Genomic DNA, 26,837 nt, shown 5'->3' with positions numbered 1-26,837 from the left:
CCCGCAGCTTACGGGCTCATGATTACATCTAGAATCAACAGTTCACGCACATAGCAAGACATTATAAGTACTTGTGCGCACATGCGCACTAACAGCAGTCTGCTTATCAGGCGCGCTATCGCCGACACAACAAATTCAGTCGAAAAACTTCACTCAGTATTGAAGCGGATTCTGCGCACGCTCTGTTTCGAGAAGGGCACCGACTGAGATGCGGCTCTTCGCGCAATGCTCTTTGCTCTGTGCTGTCACTCACGAAGCAAGTAGATCCACCCGAGCGGAACTTGTTTACGGTCGAGCGCTTCGCTGCCCACTCACTTTGCTAAAGAAAAAGTGGGAAGGCGAATTTGTAGACGATTGCGCTGGAGAGTGCGTGCTGACTTTGTTGAAACGCCTACTTGAATCGCAAGAACTGGCGCAGATCAACATGGCGGAAGCGCAGCAACGTGCAAAGGTGTACTACAACAAATCTGCATGCAATCGAACCTTCAAGGAACGTGTAAAAGTGCTCATTTTGAAGTCGTTGAAGGCAAATAAACTGCAAGTACCATGGGATCGACCGGTTAGGGTTAAGCAAAATCTTTACCACACCAATTACTTGGTAACGACGCCCGGTAAACGCAATGACGTGAGAACCTAATACTGCAATATAAGGAAGCCGTTTGTCGAACGCATGGAGACGTTGAGCATCGTCCTAAACGAAGCAGCGCAAATAAATGTTCCAGTCCCTCAAGTGCCGACCCCTTGCTCTTCCCAGTCAACAGAAGAAATACTCGAATCTGTCGCTAAACAAACTTCTTAAACAAATAAGCAAGGAAAGGAGTTAAAAGTGCTTGTACGCAACTTCGGAGATTCGTTCAGCCCCTATCCGGGCAGGTCAAACCTTGTGGAACATGGCATTGAGTTGACATCTGAGGAACACTTCCGTACACGGATGCACAGGTTTTCTCGCCGTCATGAGGTGTTGAATGATTCCGTTCAGAACATGTTGGCACTGGGTGTAATTGTGCCAGGGGAAAGCAAATACGTGTCGCCGATGTTTATCGTAGAAAGCCCTGGCAAAGAACCCCAACCCTGCTTTGCCTATCGTAAGCTGAATGCGATAACGAAAATGAAGATATTTCCCATTCCTAATGTTGAGGCCTTGATCGAGGAAGTTTCAGCGGCACAGTATATTTCTGCGATAGATCTGGTACGCGGCTTCTGGCAAGTGCCACTCATAGAGAACGCCAGTAAACTTGTCACTTTCATGACTGTCATAGGCCCGCCATCTGCTTACCTTGGGCCTAAAGAATGCACCATTCGTATTTTCGAAACTAATGAATCAAGTGCTCATAGGCAACGAGTCCTTCGCTGTGCCCTGCATCGATGACATCGCTGTTTTCTCGAGCACTTCCATTGTTTTTGAGCCGATCACTCCCCCTTAGTGGGGTTGAACCAAATGTCAAACAAAAATGGTCGCTTGATGAGGTGGAGTCTAGCACTTCAACATTTGGATGTCCTAGTACGGCAGAAGAAAGGGAAACGCCATGCAAATGCTGACTGCCTTAGCCGCATTCCTTGTCTTTTTTATTTTATTTTGCTCGTGTGCATGCAAGTCGACGCAAGCCTTTTCATAGTCGTTTAAATTTTCATGTGCTTCGCTACCAGGGAATTCAACTGCCAGGCTTCCCTAAACTTGGGTGCGAGGTTGCTTCTGACGTAGTTAGTGTGTTTGTTCCACTCGTTCACTAAGCCACTTCAGATCCTGTCGTGCCGGCTGACGGGATGAACCCTGCGCCAGAGGTCTGCGCTCGACTCCCTGTGACTAGGTGCTCGGCACCCCTTTGGCACTCGGCGAGCAGTGCTTATGATAAGCGTCGCCTCCTCCTTGGCGTCCCAGCCCCTCTCCACGGGCTTGTTCGAGCCTGAAGACGCACAGTGCCTTCTTCACCCTTTCTGCAATCTCTAGCTCAACTTGCCCACATGTGCATGCCACCATGCACCTCGACGTCTTCACCCATTTAAAGCGCAAGGACAATGTGATCGTGCCAAACGCTTCCGTACGGTGCTTGGACAATCTTGTTTCCATCGCTGGCTATATGTTCCCACCTCCAGTTGTTCAAGAAGCGTCATCCTCTTGAACGCCTTACGAAATGAGGTAGCTTTGGCCGAGCTGTAACATTAGCGGTGCCGGCCTCATTCTACGTTGGAGCCTGCAGGTAAGATTTCCCCTCTTACCGCGATATCTTTTCTTTTTTGCCACCCCCTGACTGGCTACTTAGCGCAGAAAGAGCGCGTTGCCGAAGGAATAAAGGTGATTGTTTTCCTGGCGCCTCGTGGGTCGTCTGCTCCTTGGGCCGGTTGTCCTGCCGTCCTAGGCAAGTAGACTAATAAAACTAAAGTCATATTATTATGCCAAGCCAAGAACAAAAATGCCATGCTGCCTGCTGACATCACACTTAATTCGGAGAAAATTGAACTAGTGAGCTCCGTAAAAAGCCTAAGGGATCATTTTTGACCACGCTATGCCATGGAGTAGTCACACATCACTTGTCACTAACCTTTCACAGATAGTTGGACTGGTTTTTTTCCCTTCGGTACATTCCATGCAATGTGAAAATGCTTATATATAACTCCCTTTTCATCACTCATCATAATTATTGCTGCCTTGTCTGGGGTGTCACAGCTGTCACACATCTAGGAATATTATTCATCATTCAGAAAAAGAATTTCTGCGTGTGATGTGCGAGGTACCATGGGACTCCCCAAGTGAACTTGTGCTCCAAGAACTGAAAATACAGAAAGTGCATAGTTTAGACAAGTACAGGTTAGCCCATGCATAAGTTAGGGAGTGTAAATCGAATACCTGTTTTATATGTTCCATAGCTAACCTTAAACTTACCCCATTATCAAACACGATCTCCGCGCACTAACTCTGGAACACAAATGGTTGCTTATACGCCACCTGTCCTACTCAACACACTGATCGCAGGTGACATTGATGTTTTACAGTCTTCGTTATCTAGCCTGCATAATTATTATTGCTGCTAGCGCTGGTTTTAAGCATAATACTCTGTACTTGTTGATCCCAATATTAGTTTTGCTGCGTCATCTGTTATTTGGACACGACTGATCTGAGCACCGTCTTTATCTTCTCCATACTGCTGATTTTGTGATAATATGTAAGCTTGCTTTGGTTTATCATTTTTTTATGTTTGTTTATCTTGCAGTATTTTTAGTTTTTCTATTCTGATTTATTGTTACCATTGCTCATGCCCGGTTGTTCCCCTCCAGCTGTAATAAAACGTGCTTTAGGACTTAGTGAAGCTGCTGACGCAGCTTTTTTTCTCAAGACCTGTCAATATTCAAATGTATGTTGTTTATGGGAAATAAAGCACTTACTTACTTACTTACTAACTTCCATTGCTTACTTACTTACTTACTTACTTACTTACTTACTTACTTACTTACTTACTTACTTACTTACTTACTTACTTACTTACGTACTTACTTACTTACTTACTTACTTACTTACTTACTTACTTACTTACTTGCCTACTTACTTACACACTTACTTCAAACTTCTTCAAAACAACTTGGGGAGCCTTGTTATGAAACATTCCATTCGGAAGTTAAGTTAGCTGAGATAAGCTTGCATGCATGCATATGCATGCATGCATGCTCCGTTAAAAGCCGGGGGCACCCTGCCTGACACTCCTGCAGGTTGTTTATTCCTTCGCAGCCAAACGGTCATTTGCGGGCTTAAAAGGGCGCTTCTCTTTCCGCACGGGGATCGAAGGAGATGGTGCACTTCCACTGTGGTGCCCAATATATATGGACACTTTACAGACAAGCGCATGTAACGAGAGGCCAAGCAGCCACCTCACCGCCCGCATATCACTCAGCTACCTATTGGCGCGCTCTTGTGGGCTAACACAAAAGCCGACACTGCCGCAGGTGCCAGCATTCCCGTCGTGGTGTGGGAAGCACATAGTTTACGCCGTCTAGAATGTGTACATAACGGGAGCCCTATGGTGGCAACTTCGCACGCGAGTACGATTCTGCAGCATTTCCGTGGTTTGTGGCTCGCGGAGTGGTTTATGTGTACGCCAGGGTGTGCCATTGCACCGGGCCAGCTGCACCGAGGTTTACGAACCTCTAGAAAGAGAGCCACGTGCCATTTGCATAAGTGATGTCGCGCTTTCTCTCCTTGAAACCGCACTAAAGGGGGGGGGGCGTCACGGTGTGGGTTGTTGATGCTCCCACCTACGTGAAAAATACCTGACTGTAGAATGTCAGCTAGGAGACCTCAAATAACGTTACCCCACCAATTGGTAATAGTATTTAGGAGTGCGTAGAAATGAGAAGGAGGAAGCGAGCTAGCGGATAATCAGCCTCCGCCAGTCGATGTATGCTACTTTGTCCTAATAAACGAATGTATCCCTAAATTTGCTTCCATTAGTCCAAAGTGTCACTGGACGGTCGCGAATACTCTTTGAAAAGTCGTCTGTCTGCGAGAAAAAATATCATAGATGTTGTAAGATTTTTATTAGATAGCGCACTTAGCGAACTTTCTCAGATTATTCTGATCATGGCTGCTGCTGTGTTCCCGAATAGACATTGCTTCACGCCACGTACCACATGCACGCCGGACCATATTCGGGCAATAGCACTTGTGCGCACACCAGCCATGGAGGCAGTAATGAAACCAGGAAAATGTCCGTGTATTTCAGGTCTGTCGTCCTCCTCTTTGATATTGCATCTGTAACCCGCATTCTTCCCTCGACAATCGTCAACTTCGTCCTCGAGACTTCACTGCGTCGACGTTTCACTGTGTGCATTAGCATAAACTGCTGTTTGCGTTTTACCATGAAAGTGCTTGATGGCGAGGTCTACCATGAACTTACTGTAAGCGTTCTGACGTCGGCGCAAACGCGTGCAATATGGCCTCTCTGGGCATAAAGTCCCGTGGTAATTTGAAATTGGCGCCACTCTTTGAACTCTGCTGCCGAGGCGCGAACTCCTCGTCTCCTCCTCGCTCTTTGTGCTCCCCACTCCCCACGGCAGCTCGTTTAACCCCAGTTTTTCTACACGACAATTCGTCTCTCTAAAACCCCTTAAATTTCATAAAGTAGTGTCACACTTTGAAGAATGCCGCCTCCTCCTCAAGCGCTCTGGTCGAGGCCGACGCCGCGTCGCTATTGGCCTAATAGCATCACGTGGGTCCTTGCACCATGCATCAGCGCCATTTTTGCTTGAGAAGCGTCTACGAGTTGTCTACAGAGTGGCGAGGAGTGCATGTTGTCGCCGTTGCTACGCTCGAACAACGTGTGCGGCGCCACGGTCGAGGAGGGAGCGTGAAAGAGAGGAGAAATGAGGAGGAGTGAAGGCGGAGGACGAAAGTGTCACTACTTTACGAAGTTTAAGGGGTTTTAGGTATCCCTGCCCTTGCCCTTGGAAACGCGCGGATCTTGCATTTTGCTCTTTGCAAAAACAAATATTTTTATTGTTCTTTAAGCACCATGTTTCTCTCATGTGTATTTTTGCGCATATAGTTTTATCAGTAGGTCTTGCGAAACGCAGATGGAAAAACATATGTAAAGTTCCTGCTTGCCGTTTCAAACAAATAAAACGCCCCTGCCCGTTCAGCGCCCTGTACTCAGATTTACAGGAAGTATTCTTTAGAAAAAATAAAAAGAAAACTGCAATGTAACATTCCGTTCCTGTTTCACTCTTCCCCGCGTAACAGGATGCGGAGTAATTGGTACGGTTTCCATTAGTGCAATCGCACCTCGGGCGCCGAAAACAGTTTTAGGTAGCCATAGGATATGCTGATCTTTGGCTCGTAAGCAATCTGAAAATTTTTGTTCAGCCAACACATAACAACAACAAAAAAGGGGGAAAAGCCACGCAGTAGCCTGACTAGTGGCTACAAAGTGCATGTGGCGTTGCGTTGCTAAACTTGAGGTCGCGGGTTCACGCCGGATCGCGGATTTCGATGGAAACGAAATGGAAAACACTGGCGTACTTCTGTTTAGCTTACTCGATGGGGGCGAAATGTGAAAACACCCGTGTACTTAGATTTAGACCCACTTGAAAGAACCCCAGGTAGTCGAAATTTCCGGAGTCCCCCACTACGGCGTGCCTCTTAATCAGAAAGTGGTTTTGGCACGTAAAACCCCATAATTTAATCAATTTAATTCAGTTTAGGTTACGTTAAAGAACCCTAGGTGGTGTGAACTGAACAAATTGCTTCATATTCTCACCGCCAGACGTAAAATGCCACCATTTCTTTAAAACAACTTAAGCATGAAGTAGCTGCGTCCTCTGGCTTTTTCCTATGGTCTTGTATTTCATGCATAAATGTGATGCTGCTCCGTACTGTACGTCCGCTCAACTAAGCAGCGTCTGTGTTATAGACGGCTACTTCCAGGTATACGGTGCTTTATCACGGGGACAATAATGAAGCAATTCAAGGAACGGCATTCCTCGCATGCACGTAAAAATATTGGTAGATCGGCTGTCTTCGTTGAAGAAGAGTGTGGTGCCACATTGGGCAACCAGCTTTAATGAGTTGCAGAAATGACTGACAAAAAAATGTTTTACTTGCCTACATCGAGTTAGCAGAATAACAGGCTGCCCCAAAGCAAGGCGTTCATATTGAATGACAGGTAGCAACTTGTTCACAAGAACCGAATAGCAACCATGCGTCAATTCTCTCGGGCACTGGTGCACCTCTGCGTAACAGCCTCGACTCTCCAGCAGCACAATCAATCGGAATAAGTGTCCTGACACGCGTCGGTACTTCACCTTGCAGTCTTCGAAAGTGTTGTTATGCACTACATTCGAATAGAAGTTGCTATTTGATAATTTTTTATAGTGAATTCTGAAGGAGACACAATCTTTAATAGCGAATACCACTCAATTAGACTATATGTTTCTACTTCATTTCGCCTGCTGGCATGTTGAAGGATATGGACAGATGCACCACGGAGATTACATCCGTAGAGGCTTCCCGATCTCCCCGATCCAACTTGAGTTAATAGGCAATATTTTTACTGAGCACTCCTGTTAGTATTACCGTCCAATGATTGCTTTGATTACTTTTCTCCGAAAGTTGACGAGTTCACCTGGGGCTGATGCTGCTTTTAAAAGAAACCAGCTAATTACGGTCACGAGTTTTCACTTTTCGATCAGTACATTTAGAATATTTGATCGTTTTCCTCTTACATATATGCCGTGGATATATATGTCTACTTATCCTTAGCTTTACCTACAAGTTCATTGGTCATCTGCATCTTTTCGGGCCACGAAAATAAGTGGTGTATTTCACTTTATTATTGTTATCTTTTAACATTGTCGCTGAATATTACTCCACCAACAAGAAGCGCGTGAAGATGACACGATATGGAAGTTTACCTTCATCGCGTAACCACGTTTCACCGCCTAACAAATCTTAACGCTCAGCGCAGGACGCACCTGCCTGTGTCGGAAGCTCCTCGAATGTTATCGATGGATCTATCTGCTGTCGGTTGTCACCGAACATTGCGTAATCGGATTTCATGTATGCGCGACCCGAATGGTTTAGAACTATCTGGAAGACACGGGAGCACCAGCGATTACTATGGAACATTTGATGACTCATGTACACAAGACGACGCGCTTGACCCGCTGATTATACTTTCGAAGATCGCCGACTGTATTTACCGCTATTGTTATGCTTTGAATGTAGCTTGTTTTTAAGGGACAGGTTCACCCAATAAAATGCTAGCTTTGCTATTCACAGTTTTGTTGCTTTCTTCACCGTCACTACCACGTGACACCTGGAAGATATGATACTGTGTTCATGAACCGAACGCGCCCGCAAAGCCACGATCCCAGCTCGAAACGCGAGGAGAACACCAACGTAGCCAAGGGCCAGCGAGCTAGCCGTAGGAAGCGAGGACTACTACTGGAATACGGACCTCTTTCCGAGAAGACCAGAGGGACCAAGCCCAAGTCAATAACAACAATGACAGCCTCAACGTTCTCTATTCTGCTGAAACAACCTCGGGACCCAGAAACCTTCCATGGATTATCAACTGGAGATCCAGAAAGCTCGCTGGAGACATAGAAAAGAATATCAGGCTTGAAGAACTGGACTTCTGTGGTTGAGCTGCGTCATGTGTACTTCTTGGAAGATGCTGCGAGGGCATGGTTCGAGAACCGGGAGTCCACACTTAGAACGTGGGAATCGTTCCGCAGTAACTTCGTGAGGACTTCAGAAGCATTGGCAGGAAAGAAAGAGCCGAAGTTGTATTTGAACCACAAGCGCAGCTGCAAAACGAGCACTCTGCCATCTTTGCAGAAGAAGTGAGCCGTACATTCCGCCACGCCGACACTTAAATGACCAAGGAGGAAAAAGTTCGCCTACTCATGCATGGTGTCAAGCTGGTTCTTTTCGACGGAATGATACGAAATCCACCGAAGACCGCTGAATACTTTCTTCGCCAGACCATGAGCATCGAGAAAATTGTCAAAATGCGAAAACGGCAATTACAGCACTGTGCAATACCAGCAAACTACGCCGAAATTCAATCATTTGGCACCGACTATCCGCGCGAGACCACGAAAAATGTCGCGCGAGAGGAGCTTCAGAGGATGTGCCCAAGGTCCCAGCCTCAGGTTACCTCCATCTCTGACGTCGTGAGAGCAGAAATCCAGTGGTCACTGGAACTTTCCTTAAGGGCAGCGAGAATCGCCACAGGACACGCCTGAAGCAATAACATCCGCTGCAGTAGCCGACTACCTCACCGTCACTCAGTGGAGCCCTCACGTTCGCCGTCACCACGCCGCTAACTGTCGGCGCAAGGGAGACCATATACTGGCCCAGCCCGGGGCCGATTTGAGAGCCCATATCCGGAAAACTAAAAGCATCGGTTGCTCTTCATCGAACTGACGAAAATCCTCCGCCACCGACGAAGAAGCCGAAAAGTCTCTCTCGGCGACATATGAATGAGACGCCGCCATCCCCATGAAGCCTAGAAGCAACGAATACGCCGAGAAACGAAGACCTGACGACGCAACGTTCCAGCCACACGTCAACACGGTACAGCCGCGATCCGACGCCAAGACGTACCTGCGACGTAAGACAAAGAACCGCCAACCTCGACGTACTTCTCGATGACCACGCAGCCACTGCCTTATTGGGCACAGGAGTCGACTACTCCGTGAGGAGTGGGCCCTTTGCCTCCCATTTGAAGAAAGTTAAGACTGTATGGAAAGGCCTTAAAATTCGGATGGGTGGAGGACACCTGATAATAAAAATTAGAATATGGACGACCAGAATTACCATTTTTGACCACACCTACTTTCCCACCTTTGCCATCCTCCACCAGTGTACACGTACGTGACGTAATTCTCGGCATGTACTTCTTGAACCAACATGGCGCAGTCATGGACCTGAACTCGAAGTCGTAAACGCAATCCAAAAATCAAGAGATACTGCGGGCGAGCTCTCGCAGTAACCGTGCCTTGATTGTCGTTTCCGACGGCACCTAAATATCTGTAGATGTAGAAGGCGTCATCGAGGGTGACCAACGTCTTGTGTTTCACCGAGAAGTTTGCGTCGCAAAAGGGATCGCTCGACTGCACGGAGGAAAAACTCATGTGTTGCTGACAAACTCCAGCCAAGTATTCAAGCGCAGCAATAAGGGCACGATGATGGCATACATCGAGGAAATTCTGGAAAGCAGCAATGCGTTTGTCCTCTCAGATTCTGCGGCATCTACCTCGACGACCATAGTTCCCGAATCAGGCTTCCACATTAATCTAGGTCTCCACATAAGTAATCAGGAACAGCTCAAAATGTCTTACCCGACGACACAAATGCTGCTTTTAGATGTCCTCGAGGCTTCGAGAAACACCACTTGCAAAGTATTGCATAATAACTGAAGAGTGTGCTAGGCGACTCTGCCAGAGCCCATACCGTGTTTCAACGCCAGAACGTGATGCTATAAGGCATCAAGTCGACCAAATGCTGCGTCACGATATCATCCAGCTTTAGAAAAGCCGGCCAGCATCTGCTGTAGTCTTGGTGAAGAAAAATGATGGAAGCATTGGTTTTTGCGAAGATTATCGCCGACTGAACAATATCACTATGAAGAATGTGTACCCCCTCCCACGGATAGATGACACATGGAAGCGGCTCTGCGACGCTAAATATTTCTCGCGATGAATCTCAAGTCTGGCTACTCGTAAATAGAAATCGACGAGAGAGATCGGGAAAAGACTGCCTTCATCACGCCATACTGCCTCTACGAGTTCAATGTCATGCCATTCGGACTGTGCTCGGCGCGTGCAACGTTCCAGCGCGTCACGGACACCGTGTTAGCAGGATTGAAGTGGCGGACCTGTCTTGTTTACTTGGATGACGTCGTCGCTTTTTGTGCAAGTTTCGGTGAGCACTTGAGACACCTTGAAACAGTACTAAAGACAATCAGGACGTGCGGACTCACTTTGAAACCGGACAAGCGTCACTTTGCGTACGAAGAGCTGCTGTCCTTGGGAGGCGTCATTATCAATTCTGGAGCACGCCCTGACCCACACAAGACTGCTGCCAACGCAAAGTTCCAGCAGTCCTTGAACAAGAATGCAGTGCGGTGTTTTCTGGTCATGTGCGCCTACTACAGGAGCTTTGTCAAGCCCTTTTTAGGCATCGCTGTGACGGTCACACATATAACTAAATCTGATGTTAAGTTCAAGTGGGAAACGCCGTACGCCGATGCGTTTCAAGAACTCAAACAGCGCATGTAGTCTCCATCGGTAATTGCGCACTTCGGCAACCACGCCGATATGGAAATCCGCACTGACGTCAGTAGCCTAGGCCTCTGTGCCATCCTAGTCCAGAGGAAAGACAGACTTGAACGGGTGATGGCTTACGCTAGCCTCTCGCTGCAAAAAACGGAAGGCAACTATGCTACGACCGAAAAGGAATGCCTCGCCATCGTTTGGGCTACAGCAAAATTTCGCCCCTACCTTTATGGCAGGCCATTCACAGTCGTCGGCGACTATCACTCGCTGTGTTGGCTAGCGAACTTGAAGGTCCCTTGAGGACGGCTGGCGCGGTCGAGCCTCAGACTAGAAGAATGTGATATCACTGTATTTTACAAGTTCGGTCGAAAACACGCTGATGCCGACTTCCTCTCTCGCCCTCCCATGGTACCGCCGCCCAAAGATGACCAAAACGACGATGCATTTTTAGCAACAATAAGCGCGGTCCAGTTTCCCAAACAGAAGCAAGTGTACTCCGAGCTAAGAAGTGTCTCTGAGTACTGGGAAGCTAAGACGAATTTCGTCCCATTAGATGTTTATGTTCAAGTTGCCTTCCCTCATTTTGCGAAATTACGTCCTGGTGAAGAACTTTTCCCAGCCCGTGCAAGCAACATCTTCGTTCTGCCTGAAACATTTCGGTCTGAAGTCCTGCACGCCCTGCACGACGATCGGACAACCGTGCACCCCAGGTTGTCCCGTACACTTGCACGAATTGGAGAGAAGTAATACTGGCCGCGCCTGGCCATCGACGTCGCCCAGTACGTCAAGGCTTGCCGTCACCACCTGCGACGCAAGACACTACCTACGATGCCAGCGGGATTACTACAGCTGCTCTAGTGACCTCGCCGACCATTTCAGCGGATAGAGATGCAGTATTTGGGACCTTTTTGGTCACATTTGAAAACAAGGGGATCGTCGTGCCGAAGGACTACCTCACCCACTTCGCTGAAACGAAAGCTCTGCCGAAAGGTAGTGCAGCAGGAGTGGCAAAATTCTTCGTCGAGAACATCATGCTACGTCACGGTGTCCCAGAAGTCCTCATCACCGACAGAGGAACGGCGTTCACAGCAGAGCTCACCCAAGTCATTTTGCAGTACAACCAGGGAAGCCACAGGAAGACAACCGACTGCCACCCGCAGACGAATAGTTTCGCAGAGCAGCTAAACAAGACTCTCGCCGACATCCTAGCAATGTACCTCAACATCAAACACGAGACCTAGGGCGCCGTCCTGCTGTACGTCCTCTTCGCTTACAAAACGGCAGTGCAAGAAACAACACAGACCAGGCCCTTCAATGTCGTTTACGAAATGAACTCGACGACGACTCTCAGCGCCATGCTACCGTGTCACCGACAAAGAGAATCTTGACGTCGCCGCCTATATCCATCGCTCCTAAGAAGGCCGGCAGCTCACCCACCTGAGCATCAAAAACCAGCATAAGACCGCCAGCCGACACTGCAATCTTGGACGACGCTAATTGCAATACAATCCCGGCGACAGTGTTTGCGTTTGGACTGCAATGCGCCGATGAAGACTCAGAAACTATCGCGATGCGATTTCGGACGCTACAAGATCAACCTACGTATTGGAACGCTGGACTACGAAGTCGTACCTAACTTCATTTCGCAAGCACAGCGGCGCCGCGCACGATCTGAAATAGCGTGGTGCATATTAAGCCCTTCTACGCGCGCTGACCAACTTCGTTATTTTGTTGTTACTTTACTGCGGGTGGTTTCTTTATGGCTTGCTTGTTTGCAGAATCGGGACGATGCTCTTTAAGAAGGGGTTATTGACACCTGTCCTTCTTTATCTTTGTGGGGTTACCACGTTTCACCGCCTAACAAATGTTATCGCACAGCGCAGGACGCACCTGCACGTATCGGAAGTTTCTGGAATGCAATCGATCGTTCTATCAGCTGTGTGTTGTCACTAAAGCCTTGTGTAATCTGACTTTATGTATCCGCAACGCGAATGGTGTCGAAGTTTCTGGAAGACACGGGAGCACCAGTGATTATTCTGAAACCGTCGATGACTGCTGTATGAAAGCCAACGCGCTTGAAACGTTGAAGACATTTTCGACGATTGCCGGCTGTGTTCGTCGCTTTCGTTGTTCTTTGAATTTAGCGTGTTTTTGACGGCACAGGTCCGTCCAAGGTAACGCTAGTTTCGCCATTCACAGTATCACTGTTTTCTTCAGTTTCAGTACCACGTGAAATTTCAATAAAAGTTTTTTACGCAGCTTCACGTTGCAAAAAGGCAGATTCTGTGCCAAAATTACGCGTTACATTTGAAAACCATGCTCAAAATAGCAGATTACATAGGTAAATCTACAACTGGTACCAGCCTACAAGAGCCGCGTGCGCACTAAAGCAAGTGAAACCATAAATCATTTTACTGCACAGATTTTTGCGCGAAAATCTCGTCATCCACAGCGTCCGCACAGCGAACCCGCTCTCGCTAGAAGACGACGCACTTGACAACGAAAATAAAATTGAAGACATCATGTTGTACAACCTATGCCTCAAACGCGTATACGCAGTAAAAAGGTGTCGATATAAATTTACAGTTGGGATACAGTATCATCGTAATAGCATACGGAGCAATCAGCCCCGCAACGAAATAATGTTAGATATGCCGCGACGCACGTCTCGGCCCCAATCCAGTTCACTCACAGCGGCTTCGCACTCTTTTTCCACAGGCACCGACTCAACGGAAGAGCGCCTTTCGGCCCACTCGGCTATTTTCTAGTACTGGTAAGTTATAACGCCACGCGCGTCAGAACTTCTGGCGCAGTTGCAACACCGGTTGTTGCGATGGCACCTATGCACGTGCCCGCACTTTTCTGGTGATAACGCCACGCGTGTGGGAGCTCCTGGTGCGGCTGCTGCACCGGTTGTGGCGACGGCACCTATGCACGTGCCCGCACTCTTCTGGTGATAACGCCACGCGTGTGGGAGCTCCTGGTGCGGCTGCTGCACCGGTTGTGGCGACGGCACCTATGCACGTGGCCTGGGCTTCTGCGGTTATAATGTCGAACGCGTGAGAACTGCCATTGTGCCTTCAGCACCGGTTCATGAGAGGTTGCCTTTGCATATGGCCTTCGCTTCTGGGGTTATAACGCCACGCCCGTGGGAACCGCCCGCGCGGCTGCAGCACCGGCTGTGGCGATGGCGCCTATGCACGTGGCCTGGTCTTCTGCGGTTATAATGTCGAACGCGTGAGAACTGCCATTGTGCCTTCAGCACCGGTTCATGAGAGGTTGCCTTTGCATATGGCCTGCGCTTCTGGGGTTATAACACCACGCCCGTGGGAACCGCCCGCGCGGCTGCAGCACCGGCTGTGGCGATGGCGCCTATGCACGTGGCCTGGTCTTCTGTGGTTATAACGTCGAACGCGTGAGAACTGCCATTGTGCCTTCAGCACCGGTTCATGAGAGGTTGCCTTTGCATATGGCCTGCGCTTCTGGGGTTATAACACCACGCCCGTGGGAACCGCCCGCGCGGCTGCAGCACCGGCTGTGGCGATGGCGCCTATGCACGTGGCCTGGTCTTCTGTGGTTATAACGTCGAACGCGTGAGAACTGCCATTGTGCCTTCAGCACCGGTTCATGAGAGGTTGCCTTTGCATATGGCCTGCGCTTCTGGGGTTATAACACCACGCCCGTGGGAACCGCCCGCGCGGCTGCAGCACCGGCTGTGGCGATGGCGCCTATGCACGTGGCCTGGTCTTCTGTGGTTATAACGTCGAACGCGTGAGAACTGCCATTGTGCCTTCAGCACCGGTTCATGAGAGGTTGCCTTTGCATATGGCCTGCGCTTCTGGGGTTATAACACTACGCCCGTGGGAACCGCCCGCGCGGCTGCAGCACCGGCTGTGGCGATGGCGCCTATGCACGTGGCCTGGTCTTCTGTGGTTATAACGTCGAACGCGTGAGAACTGCCATTGTGCCTTCAGCACCGGTTCATGAGAGGTTGCCTTTGCATATGGCCTGCGCTTCTGGGGTTATAACACCACGCCCGTGGGAACCGCCCGCGCGGCTGCAGCACCGGCTGTGGCGATGGCGCCTATGCACGTGGCCTGGTCTTCTGTGGTTATAACGTCGAACGCGTGAGAACTGCCATTGTGCCTTCAGCACCGGTTCATGAGAGGTCGCCTTTGCATATGGCCTGCGCTTCTGGGGTTATAACACCACGCCCGTGGGAACCGCCCGCGCGGCTGCAGCACCGGCTGTGGCGATGGCGCCTATGCACGTGGCCTGGTCTTCTGTGGTTATAACGTCGAACGCGTGAGAACTGCCATTGTGCCTTCAGCACCGGTTCATGAGAGGTTGCCTTTGCATATGGCCTGCGCTTCTGGGGTTATAACACTACGCCCGTGGGAACCGCCCGCGCGGCTGCAGCACCGGCTGTGGCGATGGCGCCTATGCACGTGGCCTGGTCTTCTGTGGTTATAACGTCGAACGCGTGAGAACTGCCATTGTGCCTTCAGCACCGGTTCATGAGAGGTTGCCTTTGCATATGGCCTGCGCTTCTGGGGTTATAACACCACGCCCGTGGGAACCGCCCGCGCGGCTGCAGCACCGGCTGTGGCGATGGCGCCTATGCACGTGGCCTGGTCTTCTGTGGTTATAACGTCGAACGTGTGAGAACTGCCATTGTGCCTTCAGCACCGGTTCATGAGAGGTTGCCTTTGCATATGGCCTGCGCTTCTGGGGTTATAACACCACGCCCGTGGGAACCGCCCGCGCGGCTGCAGCACCGGCTGTGGCGATGGCGCCTATGCACGTGGCCTGGTCTTCTGTGGTTATAACGTCGAACGCGTGAGAACTGCCATTGTGCCTTCAGCACCGGTTCATGAGAGGTTGCCTTTGCATATGGCCTGCGCTTCTGGGGTTATAACACCACGCCCGTGGGAACCGCCCGCGCGGCTGCAGCACCGGCTGTGGCGATGGCGCCTATGCACGTGGCCTGGTCTTCTGTGGTTATAACGTCGAACGCGTGAGAACTGCCATTGTGCCTTCAGCACCGGTTCATGAGAGGTTGCCTTTGCATATGGCCTGCGCTTCTGGGGTTATAACACCACGCCCGTGGGAACCGCCCGCGCGGCTGCAGCACCGGCTGTGGCGATGGCGCCTATGCACGTGGCCTGGTCTTCTGTGGTTATAACGTCGAACGCGTGAGAACTGCCATTGTGCCTTCAGCACCGGTTCATGAGAGGTTGCCTTTGCATATGGCCTGCGCTTCTGGGGTTATAACGCCACGCCCGTGGGAACCGCCCGCGCGGCTGCAGCACCGGCTGTGGCGATGGCGCCTATGCACGTGGCCTGGTCTTCTGTGGTTATAACGTCGAACGCGTGAGAACTGCCATTGTGCCTTCAGCACCGGTTCATGAGAGGTTGCCTTTGCATATGGCCTGCGCTTCTGGGGTTATAACACCACGCCCGTGGGAACCGCCCGCGCGGCTGCAGCACCGGCTGTGGCGATGGCGCCTATGCACGTGGCCTGGTCTTCTGTGGTTATAACGTCGAACGCGTGAGAACTGCCATTGTGCCTTCAGCACCGGTTCATGAGAGGTTGCCTTTGCTTATGGCCTGCGCTTCTGGGGTTATAACACCACGCCCGTGGGAACCGCCCGCGCGGCTGCAGCACCGGCTGTGGCGATGGCGCCTATGCACGTGGCCTGGTCTTCTGTGGTTATAACGTCGAACGCGTGAGAACTGCCATTGTGCCTTCAGCACAGGTTCATGAGAGGTTGCCTTTGCATATGGCCTGCGCTTCTGGGGTTATAACACCACGCCCGTGGGAACCGCCCGCGCGGCTGCAGCACCGGCTGTGGCGATGGCGCCTATGCACGTGGCCTGGTCTTCTGTGGTTATAACGTCGAACGCGTGAGAACTGCCATTGTGCCTTCAGCACCGGTTCATGAGAGGTTGCCTTTGCACATGGCCTGCGCTTCTGGGGTTATAACACCACGCCCGTGGGAACCGCCCGCGCGGCTGCAGCACCGGCTGTGGCGATGGCGCCTATGCACGTGGCCTGGTCTTCTGTGGTTATAACGTCGAACGCGTGAGAACTGCCATTGTGCCTTCAGCACCGGTTCATGAGAGGTTGCCTTTGCATATGGCCTGCGCTTCTGGGGTTATAACACCACGCCCGTGGGAACCTCCCGCGCGGCTGCAGCACCGGCTGTGGCGATGGCGCCTATGCACGTGGCCTGGTCTTCTGTGGTTATAACGTCGAACGCGTGAGAACTGCCATTGTGCCTTCAGCACCGGTTCATGAGAGGTTGCCTTTGCATATGGCCTGCGCTTCTGGGGTTATAACACCACGCCCGTGGGAACCGCCCGCGCGGCTGCAGCACCGGCTGTGGCGATGGCGCCTATGCACGTGGCCTGGTCTTCTGTGGTTATAACGTCGAACGCGTGAGAACTGCCATTGTGCCTTCAGCACCGGTTCATGAGAGGTTGCCTTTGCATATGGCCTGCGCTTCTGGGGTTATAACGCCACGCCCGTGGGAACCGCCCGCGCGGCTGCAGCACCGGCTGTGGCGATGGCGCCTATGCACGTGGCCTGGTCTTCTGTGGTTATAACGTCGAACGCGTGAGAACTGCCATTGTGCCTTCAGCACCGGTTCATGAGAGGTTGCCTTTGCATATGGCCTGCGCTTCTGGGGTTATAACGCCACGCCCGTGGGAACCGCCCGCGCGGCTGCAGCACCGGCTGTGGCGATGGCGCCTATGCACGTGGCCTGGTCTTCTGTGGTTATAACGTCGAACGCGTGAGAACTGCCATTGTGCCTTCAGCACCGGTTCATGAGAGGTTGCCTTTGCATATGGCCTGCGCTTCTGGGGTTATAACACCACGCCCGTGGGAACCGCCCGCGCGGCTGCAGCACCGGCTGTGGCGATGGCGCCTATGCACGTGGCCTGGTCTTCTGTGGTTATAACGTCGAACGCGTGAGAACTGCCATTGTGCCTTCAGCACCGGTTCATGAGAGGTTGCCTTTGCATATGGCCTGCGCTTCTGGGGTTATAACGCCACGCCCGTGGGAACCGCCCGCGCGGCTGCAGCACCGGCTGTGGCGATGGCGCCTATGCACGTGGCCTGGTCTTCTGTGGTTATAACGTCGAACGCGTGAGAACTGCCATTGTGCCTTCAGCACCGGTTCATGAGAGGTTGCCTTTGCATATGGCCTGCGCTTCTGGGGTTATAACACCACGCCCGTGGGAACCGCCCGCGCGGCTGCAGCACCGGCTGTGGCGATGGCGCCTATGCACGTGGCCTGGTCTTCTGTGGTTATAACGTCGAACGCGTGAGAACTGCCATTGTGCCTTCAGCACCGGTTCATGAGAGGTTGCCTTTGCATATGGCCTGCGCTTCTGGGGTTATAACACCACGCCCGTGGGAACCGCCCGCGCGGCTGCAGCACCGTTTGTGGCGACGGCGCCTATGCACGTGGCCTGGGCTTCTGTGGTTTTAACGTCGAACGCGTGAGAACTGCCATTGTACCTTCAGCACCGGTTCATGAGAGGTTCCCTTTGCATATGGCCTGCGCTTCTGGGGTTATAACACCACGCACGTGGGAACCGCCCGCGCGGCTGCAGCACCGGCTGTGGCGATGGCGCCTATGCACGTGGCCTGGTCTTCTGTGGTTATAACGTCGAACGCGTGAGAACTGCCATTGTGCCTTCAGCACCGGTTCATGAGAGGTTGCCTTTGCATATGGCCTGCGCTTCTGGGGTTATAACACCACGCCCGTGGGAACCGCCCGCGCGGCTGCAGCACCGTTTGTGGCGACGGCGCCTATGCACGTGGCCTGGGCTTCTGTGGTTTTAACGTCGAACGCGTGAGAACTGCCATTGTACCTTCAGCACCGGTTCATGAGAGGTTCCCTTTGCATATGGCCTGCGCTTCTGGGGTTATAACACCACGCACGTGGGAACCGCCCGCGCGGCTGCAGCACCGGCTGTGGCGATGGCGCCTATGCACGTGGCCTGGGCTTCTGCGGTTATAACGTCGAACGCATGAGAACTGCCATTATGCCTTCAGCACCGGTTCATGAGAGGTTGCCTTTGCATATGGCCTTCGCTTCTGCGGTTATAACGCTGGCCCGTGGGAACCGCCCGCGCGGCTGCAGCACCGTTTGTGGCGACAGTGCCTACAGTGTTGCGACACCGGTTGTTGACTGCGCAGGCGTTAAGCACTCTCCCTATGTGGGCCGATCTCTAAGATAGTGCAATGCTGGGCCGACTCACGGAGGTGGTGAAGCAGGCGTTAAGCACTCTCCCTACGTGGGCCGATTGCGACGACAGTGCAATGTCAGGCCGACCCGCGGCTGAGGTGCAGTGCACGATTAAGTGGCCCGCATGCACAGCTTCGCTGGTAATCCTTCTCCACAGAGTGGACGGGCATTGAGATTTTTTATAGTACTGTACACTTTAGTCGTGGTTAAAAATTTGGAATTTATATTATGGTTGCCACATGAAGAAATTTTTAACATATCTATTGTTCTTGCTATGCCAGCGATATCAAAATCAATAGAGTTCATTGGTAAAAAGTGGGAACAGAGATAGGTAGAGGTTACAGAACGCGCATTTTTGGAAAAAGGCAAAAAAATACACAGGTCAGAACATGTGCGCATTCATCAAGTTGAATTCATTGAACGCTTGAGACTTTAAAAGGATGGCTCATTTGTCCCTTTTGTTGACTACTCTCCAAAACTGTTCAGGGTTAGAATTAGAAAAGTTTGTAATGTAGTGAGGAAAAATGAATCCCTCGCGTGCTTGAGAGCTTTTTCTGTATTCGGTACCCATGGCCTGATCAGTGGCCCAACGTTCTTGAGTACCGGTTGGTTTTGCAGAGCGAAAATTACGTTTTTTTTTCCTATTACAGCGACTTTTTAACGATTGATAGAACCATGCCAATGACCCGTTTGACACAATGACTATGCGTGGAACTCATTTCTCGATGAGCAATGAGACTTTTTATTTGAATAAATGCAAGTTAGTATTCGCGCAGTCATAATCAAAGTTAGGTAAGTAATCATCTAAAAAGGCAGAGAGCTCATGGTTAGTATCATCACAATCAGCGTGTTTATAGTCACGGATATATATATTTTTTTGCGGATACTCTTGTGAGGCACGGTGCAAGTCAAAGAAATAACGAAGCAGTAAGTGATCGCTTAGCCCCGGCAGGTACGAGATGGGACGAAAAAAATCAGGCGTAGTGGAGAGTACTAAATCGAGGATTTTAGAAGTAGTAGACGTAATTCGAGTGGCCTGCATTGCAGGTTGGGACAAGTTGAAATCATTGCAGAAATTCAAAAATCTGAAATTCACCATAACTTCAATCTGACACTATACTCAACGCATTAAGCTTTATAGCATTTGAGTAGCCGCTTAAACAAAGCGTCGTTTCACATAGACTTGAGCATGTGTGTTGGATCGCCAGAATTTCATCTATGCCGTTCCTTGAAACTCTCTATTTTTTCTTCTTTACATTGATGGTTTTGCATGAACTTAGCCTGCGCGGTTTTGGTATTTTTGTGGTAGCCTTCTGTGGTGTTGTTGCCTGTCGTACAGGGTAGCACGATATGAATGGAAGCGCACAACCTTCACTCTAACAGGGCTTACTGCGGAAGTACACATAAATGAACGTGTCGGCTTACCTATATGTTGTTTTCATGTTTTCGTGTTCGAAAATTGGCCCCTCAATAATATTATAAAATCTCATGACTTTGGTTTAGCTATGAAATTCCAGACCGGCGTGTTTTGTCTCCGCTGGCAATCTAGCCTATTTGCCTACTAAGGAAATGTTCAAACAGTATCGCACCACCCTGCACTGATTTACTGCTCTTCTTTAGCTTTGCTTTAAGAGTGTCATCACATTCTTGGTATTTCAGATGAATTTGATCATGATCGGCGGAGTGTCCGCAACACTGAAGATAGGCGCCGCCGTCACGCTGGTGGCTCTGGGTTGGGCCGAACTGCTCCGGCGCGACACGTTGGCTTCTCGGCGAACCAGGGGGACTACGCTCCTGGATGTCGCGCACCTGGTAAGCTGTTTGCTTTGCCCCGTCACGCTACACACGCCAATGAATCAATCTATCAATCAATCAATCGAATTTTACTGTTTCTGCTATATATAATGACGTTATTTGTATATAACTTTGTTTCACATGCGCGCAAAGCGTTTTTTTTTCTCGTGTACATGGTTACTACTGTAAGTTAGGTAGACGAGCGCAAAAAAGTTCCTCATATAAATAAAATGATGTAGATGATGTAACAATATACGGGAAGGTATTCCACAGTTTTGCGGAAATATAATAAAATGAATGTTCTCTATAGTTACTACTGTTGTAAGGTGTACATAATGGTACAGAATAAAAATGGGAACAGCGCAACACAGGACGAGCGAGCAAAGAGCACCGGACAGAGCGCTGTGTCCTTCAGGTAGAACGTAGTGAATATGTGGGTTTTTGATATGTTAACGTTATTGCCGGGCACAGAACGGCACTATATAAAAGTTTGTAAGCAAGCAGTCAAGCACGATAACTGATACAAACTGTTATGGGTTGTATGTTTAGTAATTCATAAGCAAATGAAACTGTGTTGGTTTTTTGTACAAAACGAATAGCACGTAGTGCTACGGTCTGTAATATACTTTAAGGGGCTTCAGGTGTTTCTGCTAGATCAATCTGTAAATAGCTATAGCATTTGTAGTGTGTGAACCTATGAAAGAGTAATATAATATTAACAATGTGCTTTACGGGAAAATGTAACGTAACCGTTGGAGAAGAGGTGTTTTCCTGTAAACCTTAAGTGTTGTTTCATGAACACTTGTGTGCCATGATTGCCGGGAGGCCAAGTAGACACCGAGAAGTTTTATATTGCTGACTTTTTCTAATGGTGTGTTATTCCTTACAAGCGAGTTACTAGACGTGCAATTAGTGTTTTAGGGGCAAAGATAACATAAATACTTTAAGCAGTGTTAGCGAGAAATATATCTACATGAAGTCAGAATGATAACTTTTTACGACTGTTGCAGCTTTGCCGTATATTCTATTTTCTTTTCTGGCTCTTATGAACATTCTATTATCGTCTGCGTAATGAGTTCTTCAATTATATGTCAAGAGATGTACCCTTACCATACTTTTGTAAAATTTGACGATGTTAAAGGATGTGCCCTTACATTGTGTATGTCACCATGCATTCCAGTAATGTATATCACGTGCCGCTATTATGTGATGTCACCTCGTTTTACGTATCTTAGTATGCGTCTTATATAATCGTTACCTCTTTCTCGTTATATACTCGCTATTTCTTGGCAACTCTTCTAGCGGACGACACGGCGTCAAAGGCAATTCCCTACAAATCGTCTGTTACCCGAGCCACCATACCGCGCCTTTTGGTCCCTTCCAAAAACATTACAGCAAATTTTCCATCAAAGAAGCACAAATTTCCTGGACTTTCCCTGAGTATTGCCAGACAATAATAAAATCCCTGAGACTTCCTGGTTTTCCCGGTTGGCAGTCACCCTGAAAGCACATCGAGTGCTTTCGTGAGGCCAACGAAAATACCTCTTGGAGGTAACTTATTTTCTCTGCCTAATTTAGTTCTTTTTACCAATATTAGCATGTTCTGTTCATTTGCCCGTTCTCACGTGTGTATGCCCTATGTTTCTCGAAAACCTTATGGAGCTGTTCGCCAACTCTGGCTACCTTTTGCTCCCATCTTGCTACCATTTCTAAAGACTGGAATTACTTTGGTGACCTTTAATTTCCAAGGAAACCAGCCAGCTTCAATACTACGATTGATAACATGCGTTAAGGGTTGAGCTAAAAATTTAGATAGGTTCTTGATAGGTTCAACTGAAATGCCGTGGTCACATAAGTGACCACGACATATGTGACCACGGCATGTGTTTTTCAGTCAAAGAAAAATTTCTAGAACTTCGTCGTCGGTTGAAGGATGGAGGAAAAAACTCACATTTCTCGCACCTGGAAGGGGAAAGCATGCGTTATTGAAAAAAAATGCGTTGTTGGTAGTACTTGCGCTTCGAAAATGATCATTAAAATCATTGTTTATAGTGCTATTAGCTGGTGTAAGGAAGAAGTGCGCCGTGCCGAGCTCCGCAGCCGAATCACCAGCGCTACTGAAGTGGGGCTCGGGCTAGACGCCGTTCCTGGTGTGACTGGCTAAGCCTACGCTGTTGCGTCTTCCTGTCCGCGTCCTTCGTGTCGTTCATAGCCGTGTGGGACTTCTTCGCCGTAATTGGTGGAGGTTTTCTGGGTCTCCTGCAATCCGGCAATTGCGCAGACGGACTCTCCCTGCCATCATGACTACCGAAAGCGCCACGAGCTTACCACCACCTGCTCCCCAGTCTACCATATGCCCCGGCACGTTCGGCCAGCGGGGCCCTCCTATCTTCAGCGGCACTGATGACCATGATGTTGATGACTGGCTCTCATCAGACTAACGCGTCCATCGGAACAACAAACGGGATGACATCAGGAAATTGACCACCGTCCCTTTCTACCTCACCGGAATCGCCCACTTCTGGATCCGGAACCACGAAAGCGAAGTCCCAAGCTGGACGGTGTTCAAGACATAGTTCAGCGAGGTCTTCGGCCGCCCTGCTGTTAAAAAGCTTCGTGCCGAACAGCGTTTGCAGTCGCGCTCTAAGCAGCCTGCTGAGAACTTTACGAGCTACATCAGAGATGTCATCGATCTCTGTAAACGCGTCGATGCATCCATGGCTGAGGGCAATAAAATCAAGCATATCCAGAAAGGCATCGACAAGGACGCGTTTCAGATGCTCATTTCAAAGAGCCCCTCTATTGTTGCCCAAGTTATTGAACTGTGCCAAAGCTATGACGAGCTCCACCGTCAACGCCTCCTCACCCGCCGTCTTGTTCCCCATCAGGAATCGTTGTCCGGCTTGACCTCTCCTTTTCCAGATGCCACCCCCTCTCGCGAATGAAGGCTTTCATCCGGGAAGAAGCTGCTCACGAGCTCTCCCTGATCTCCAACCCACCGGAGTCAAGTCCGTCCCTTAATCCGACCCTACGACACGTTATAGAAGAACAAGTGTCCGAAGTCTTTCCTCTGGAACGGGCGCCTCAACTCACCGCCCCATTGACTTACGCTGACGCCGTCGCACGACCACGACCACCGACCATCCGGGCTTCGCCTCAAATGCCTAGCCCTGTTTTTACCCCCACGCCGCCACGACCTCGAGCCCATCGAGTAATTAATCCCTGGCGCACACCGGACAATCTGTCGATCTGCTATTCTTGCGGTATTCCCGGACACGTCGGACGCCTGTGCCGCCGCCGTCCACTGCATCCACGTGACGACCCACGCACAGCCGCGTACGACCATCCGTTGTCTTACGTTCCAGACTGCGATTTACCCCTTCCCCGCCCAAGCCTTCGCCCAGTTTCCGACCACCGTTCTCCTTCTCCTTGTCGTCGCTCGTTCTCCCCGATGCGTCGACGTCCCTCTACCGCTGACACACAAAACAAAGTGGCGCAGTTCCCGAGGCAAGAACTGCGTCATCGTCACAACGCTCACGCCCTCTTCTTTCGCCACCCAACGTTATTGATGTCGCTATTGCAGTCTCCGTGCTTCCCCCATTGACACAGGTGCCGCCATATCTGTAATTGCCGAAAAACTATGCCGCTCAATACGAAAAGTCACGAAGCCTTTCTTCGGTCCTTTACTCCGAACGCCCACAGCACAGCACCAGTGGCGTAGCCAGACATTTTGTTAGGGGGGGGGGGGCTACGCCACTGGCCCATTATATATATGAGGAGTTTTTTTTTCCAAATGAGCCAAATCCACAAACCGAAACTAAGTCAGATAAAACGGTAATGACAAGAAAAACTAGGCAACTTTCTCATAGAAAAACCGTTGCAACGAAATGGGTCATATACCGCAAGGCGAACGAGTTCGCAGATCGTATTTCGTATCGAAATTGAGCCAGATCCAGCTGTTGCACGGATCAAAATGAGCCAAATCCATTTGCCCAATAGGAGAGCGCTTTTGGCGTGACGTCATTTAGCCATGGCAGCCTCCTTGTCAGTTCCCGCCAAGGAGTTGGTTCCCGCCTGACAGCTCGGAGTGTTTCGTTCGTGTTTTCGCGAGTTCTTCGCTTTTCTGATATTGTTGTTCATGGATTCCGATGGCAATGAAGAGATCGGCGAAAGATCTATCCCTAGACGTCGACGACGAAGTGAAAAGAAGCCGCATCACCACCGTAAAAGCAAGAACGCGCCGTTGCCAAAATGTAAACACGCGAAAAAGACTCTCAGGTGTGCGCTTGTGACCGAAGCATCCACTAAAAGTTTCAAGGAGAAGTTTTACGAACTGTGCAGCATGGAACAAAAGGCGTTCGTTTTGATGTACTGCACGCCATCAGCAGTAAAACGTAGGAGAGGAAAAGAAGCGGAACCTCGTCGGAGCCTTGCTGTTGTTTACAAGGTACGGATAGAAAATGGCCAAGAGATTCGTGTTTGTCGCGATATGTTTTGCGCAGTGCTTGATATTAGTCACAGCACAGTTACTCGCTATATAAAGCACAAGCATGAGAAAGGTGAAGTGAAAGCCGACAGTCGTGGAGGTGACCAGAAGATCAAGCGCTACGGTCGAAAGCGATCAGCTGTTGTGGGTTTCATTAAGCGACTTCGGGCAAGAGAGTCGCACTACACCCGGAAGAAGACAAAAAAGTTATACCTTCCAAGTGAGCTGAAGAGCATCCGAAACCTGTGGCAGATTTATAACCAACAAGCACCCGAAGATGTGAGGGTGAAGTATGGCTTCTTTCACCACATTTTTAGAGCGAAGTTTAATCTTTCGTTCAGAACACCGAGGACAGACGTTTGCTCTGTATGCCTGAAAAATGCGTATGAGATGAAAACTTGTGGAGATGTTTCACAGAAGCAGCGTGTCATAACAGAGCAACGTGTGCACAAGTTGAAGTATAAGGCTTTTTATTCCCTGCTGCGTGAGAAGAGGGATGACTTGAAAACTTTCTCATTTGATTGCCAACAAAATCAAGTGCTCCCCAAAGTTCCGGACCAGGAAGCCTACTACAGCCGCCAGCTCTATCAGTACCATCTCTGCGTGGTGGAAAACCAGGCAGATGGATCAATGCCCAAAGAAGCCATCCATTCCTACACATGGAGCGAAGATGAAAGCTCCAAAGGAAGCAACCAAGTAGCCAGTGCCGTCCATAATACACTTCGAAGCGCTAACTTCGAAGCAATTAGAGAGGTGCGGTTAGTAGCCGATGGCTGTGCTGGACAAAACAAGAACAGTACTGTGCTTTGCATGCTTCTTTGGTGGCTCCAGAATGAGGCTCCAGCAGGTGTCTCAGTAGTTTCCCTTGTGTTTCCTGTCACAGGACACAGTTTTTTACCCCCAGACAGGGTATTTGGCAGAATTGAAAAAGATGTCAGACGACACGAAGAAATCCTGAATCCACAAAGCTACCACAGGATTTTTTCAAATCACGGCACTGTGTTAGAGCTTGGAAAACATTGGCATGCATACGACTGGAAGGCCTACTGCACGGCGGTGATAAAGTCGACATCCACCTTGCCGTTCAAGATAAGCGAAACGAAGGTCTTCTACATTCAAAGAAATGCAGCTGGTAGGAGTCCTAAAATTAGAGCAGAGCCTCACTATAAAGTTTCTGTGTCAAATTTCATGTCGGTGCTAAAGAGGGGAAGGTCCCTTGCAGAAGCACCCATAAAATGTGCACTGTACGCACACCACGTCAACGAAATGAAAGTCAGAGATGTGACCAGCCTTCTTGTGAAGCATTTCGGAAATTCCTGGCAAGACAATGAAGAACTTGCGTACTTCGTTAGTGTCTTCAGGCGCGCCCAAGGAAATGATCCTGCAGAACAGTTCGAAGAGAGCTGCTTATGCTGCCAAGAAGACGCACCTGCTCTTCATATATAGTTCTATTATTCTTGAAGCACAGCAGTGCCCTGCTGCCAATGTTATTATAGCTTTTCTTTCAATATTACATGATGCCATTA

The 26,837-nt window shown here is 49.8% G+C and overlaps 1 protein-coding gene across 7 annotated transcripts in view; it reads left to right on the top strand.

Annotated features, from left to right (window-relative positions):
- LOC135902261 (uncharacterized) overlaps positions 1-26,837 on the top strand; it is a 761,927-nt gene that overhangs the window by 181,928 nt on the left and 553,162 nt on the right. For 6 of the 7 annotated variants that reach the window (XM_070541345.1, XM_070541343.1, XM_070541347.1 and 3 more), the window contains 2 exons: positions 13,489-13,543; positions 20,691-20,843. In XM_070541345.1, the coding sequence (XP_070397446.1) occupies positions 20,691-20,843 (153 nt within the window). In that variant the 5' untranslated portion in view covers positions 13,489-13,543. The remainder of the gene's footprint in view (positions 1-13,488; positions 13,544-20,690; positions 20,844-26,837) is intronic. The other variant, XM_070541346.1, reaches the window with a different exon arrangement.

Source organism: Dermacentor albipictus, chromosome 6, assembly GCF_038994185.2.
Source record: "Dermacentor albipictus isolate Rhodes 1998 colony chromosome 6, USDA_Dalb.pri_finalv2, whole genome shotgun sequence".
NCBI classification, from domain to species: Eukaryota; Metazoa; Arthropoda; class Arachnida; order Ixodida; family Ixodidae; genus Dermacentor; species Dermacentor albipictus.
Note: the sequence above shows the minus strand (reverse complement) of the source record. Positions and strands in the feature narration are given on the sequence as shown.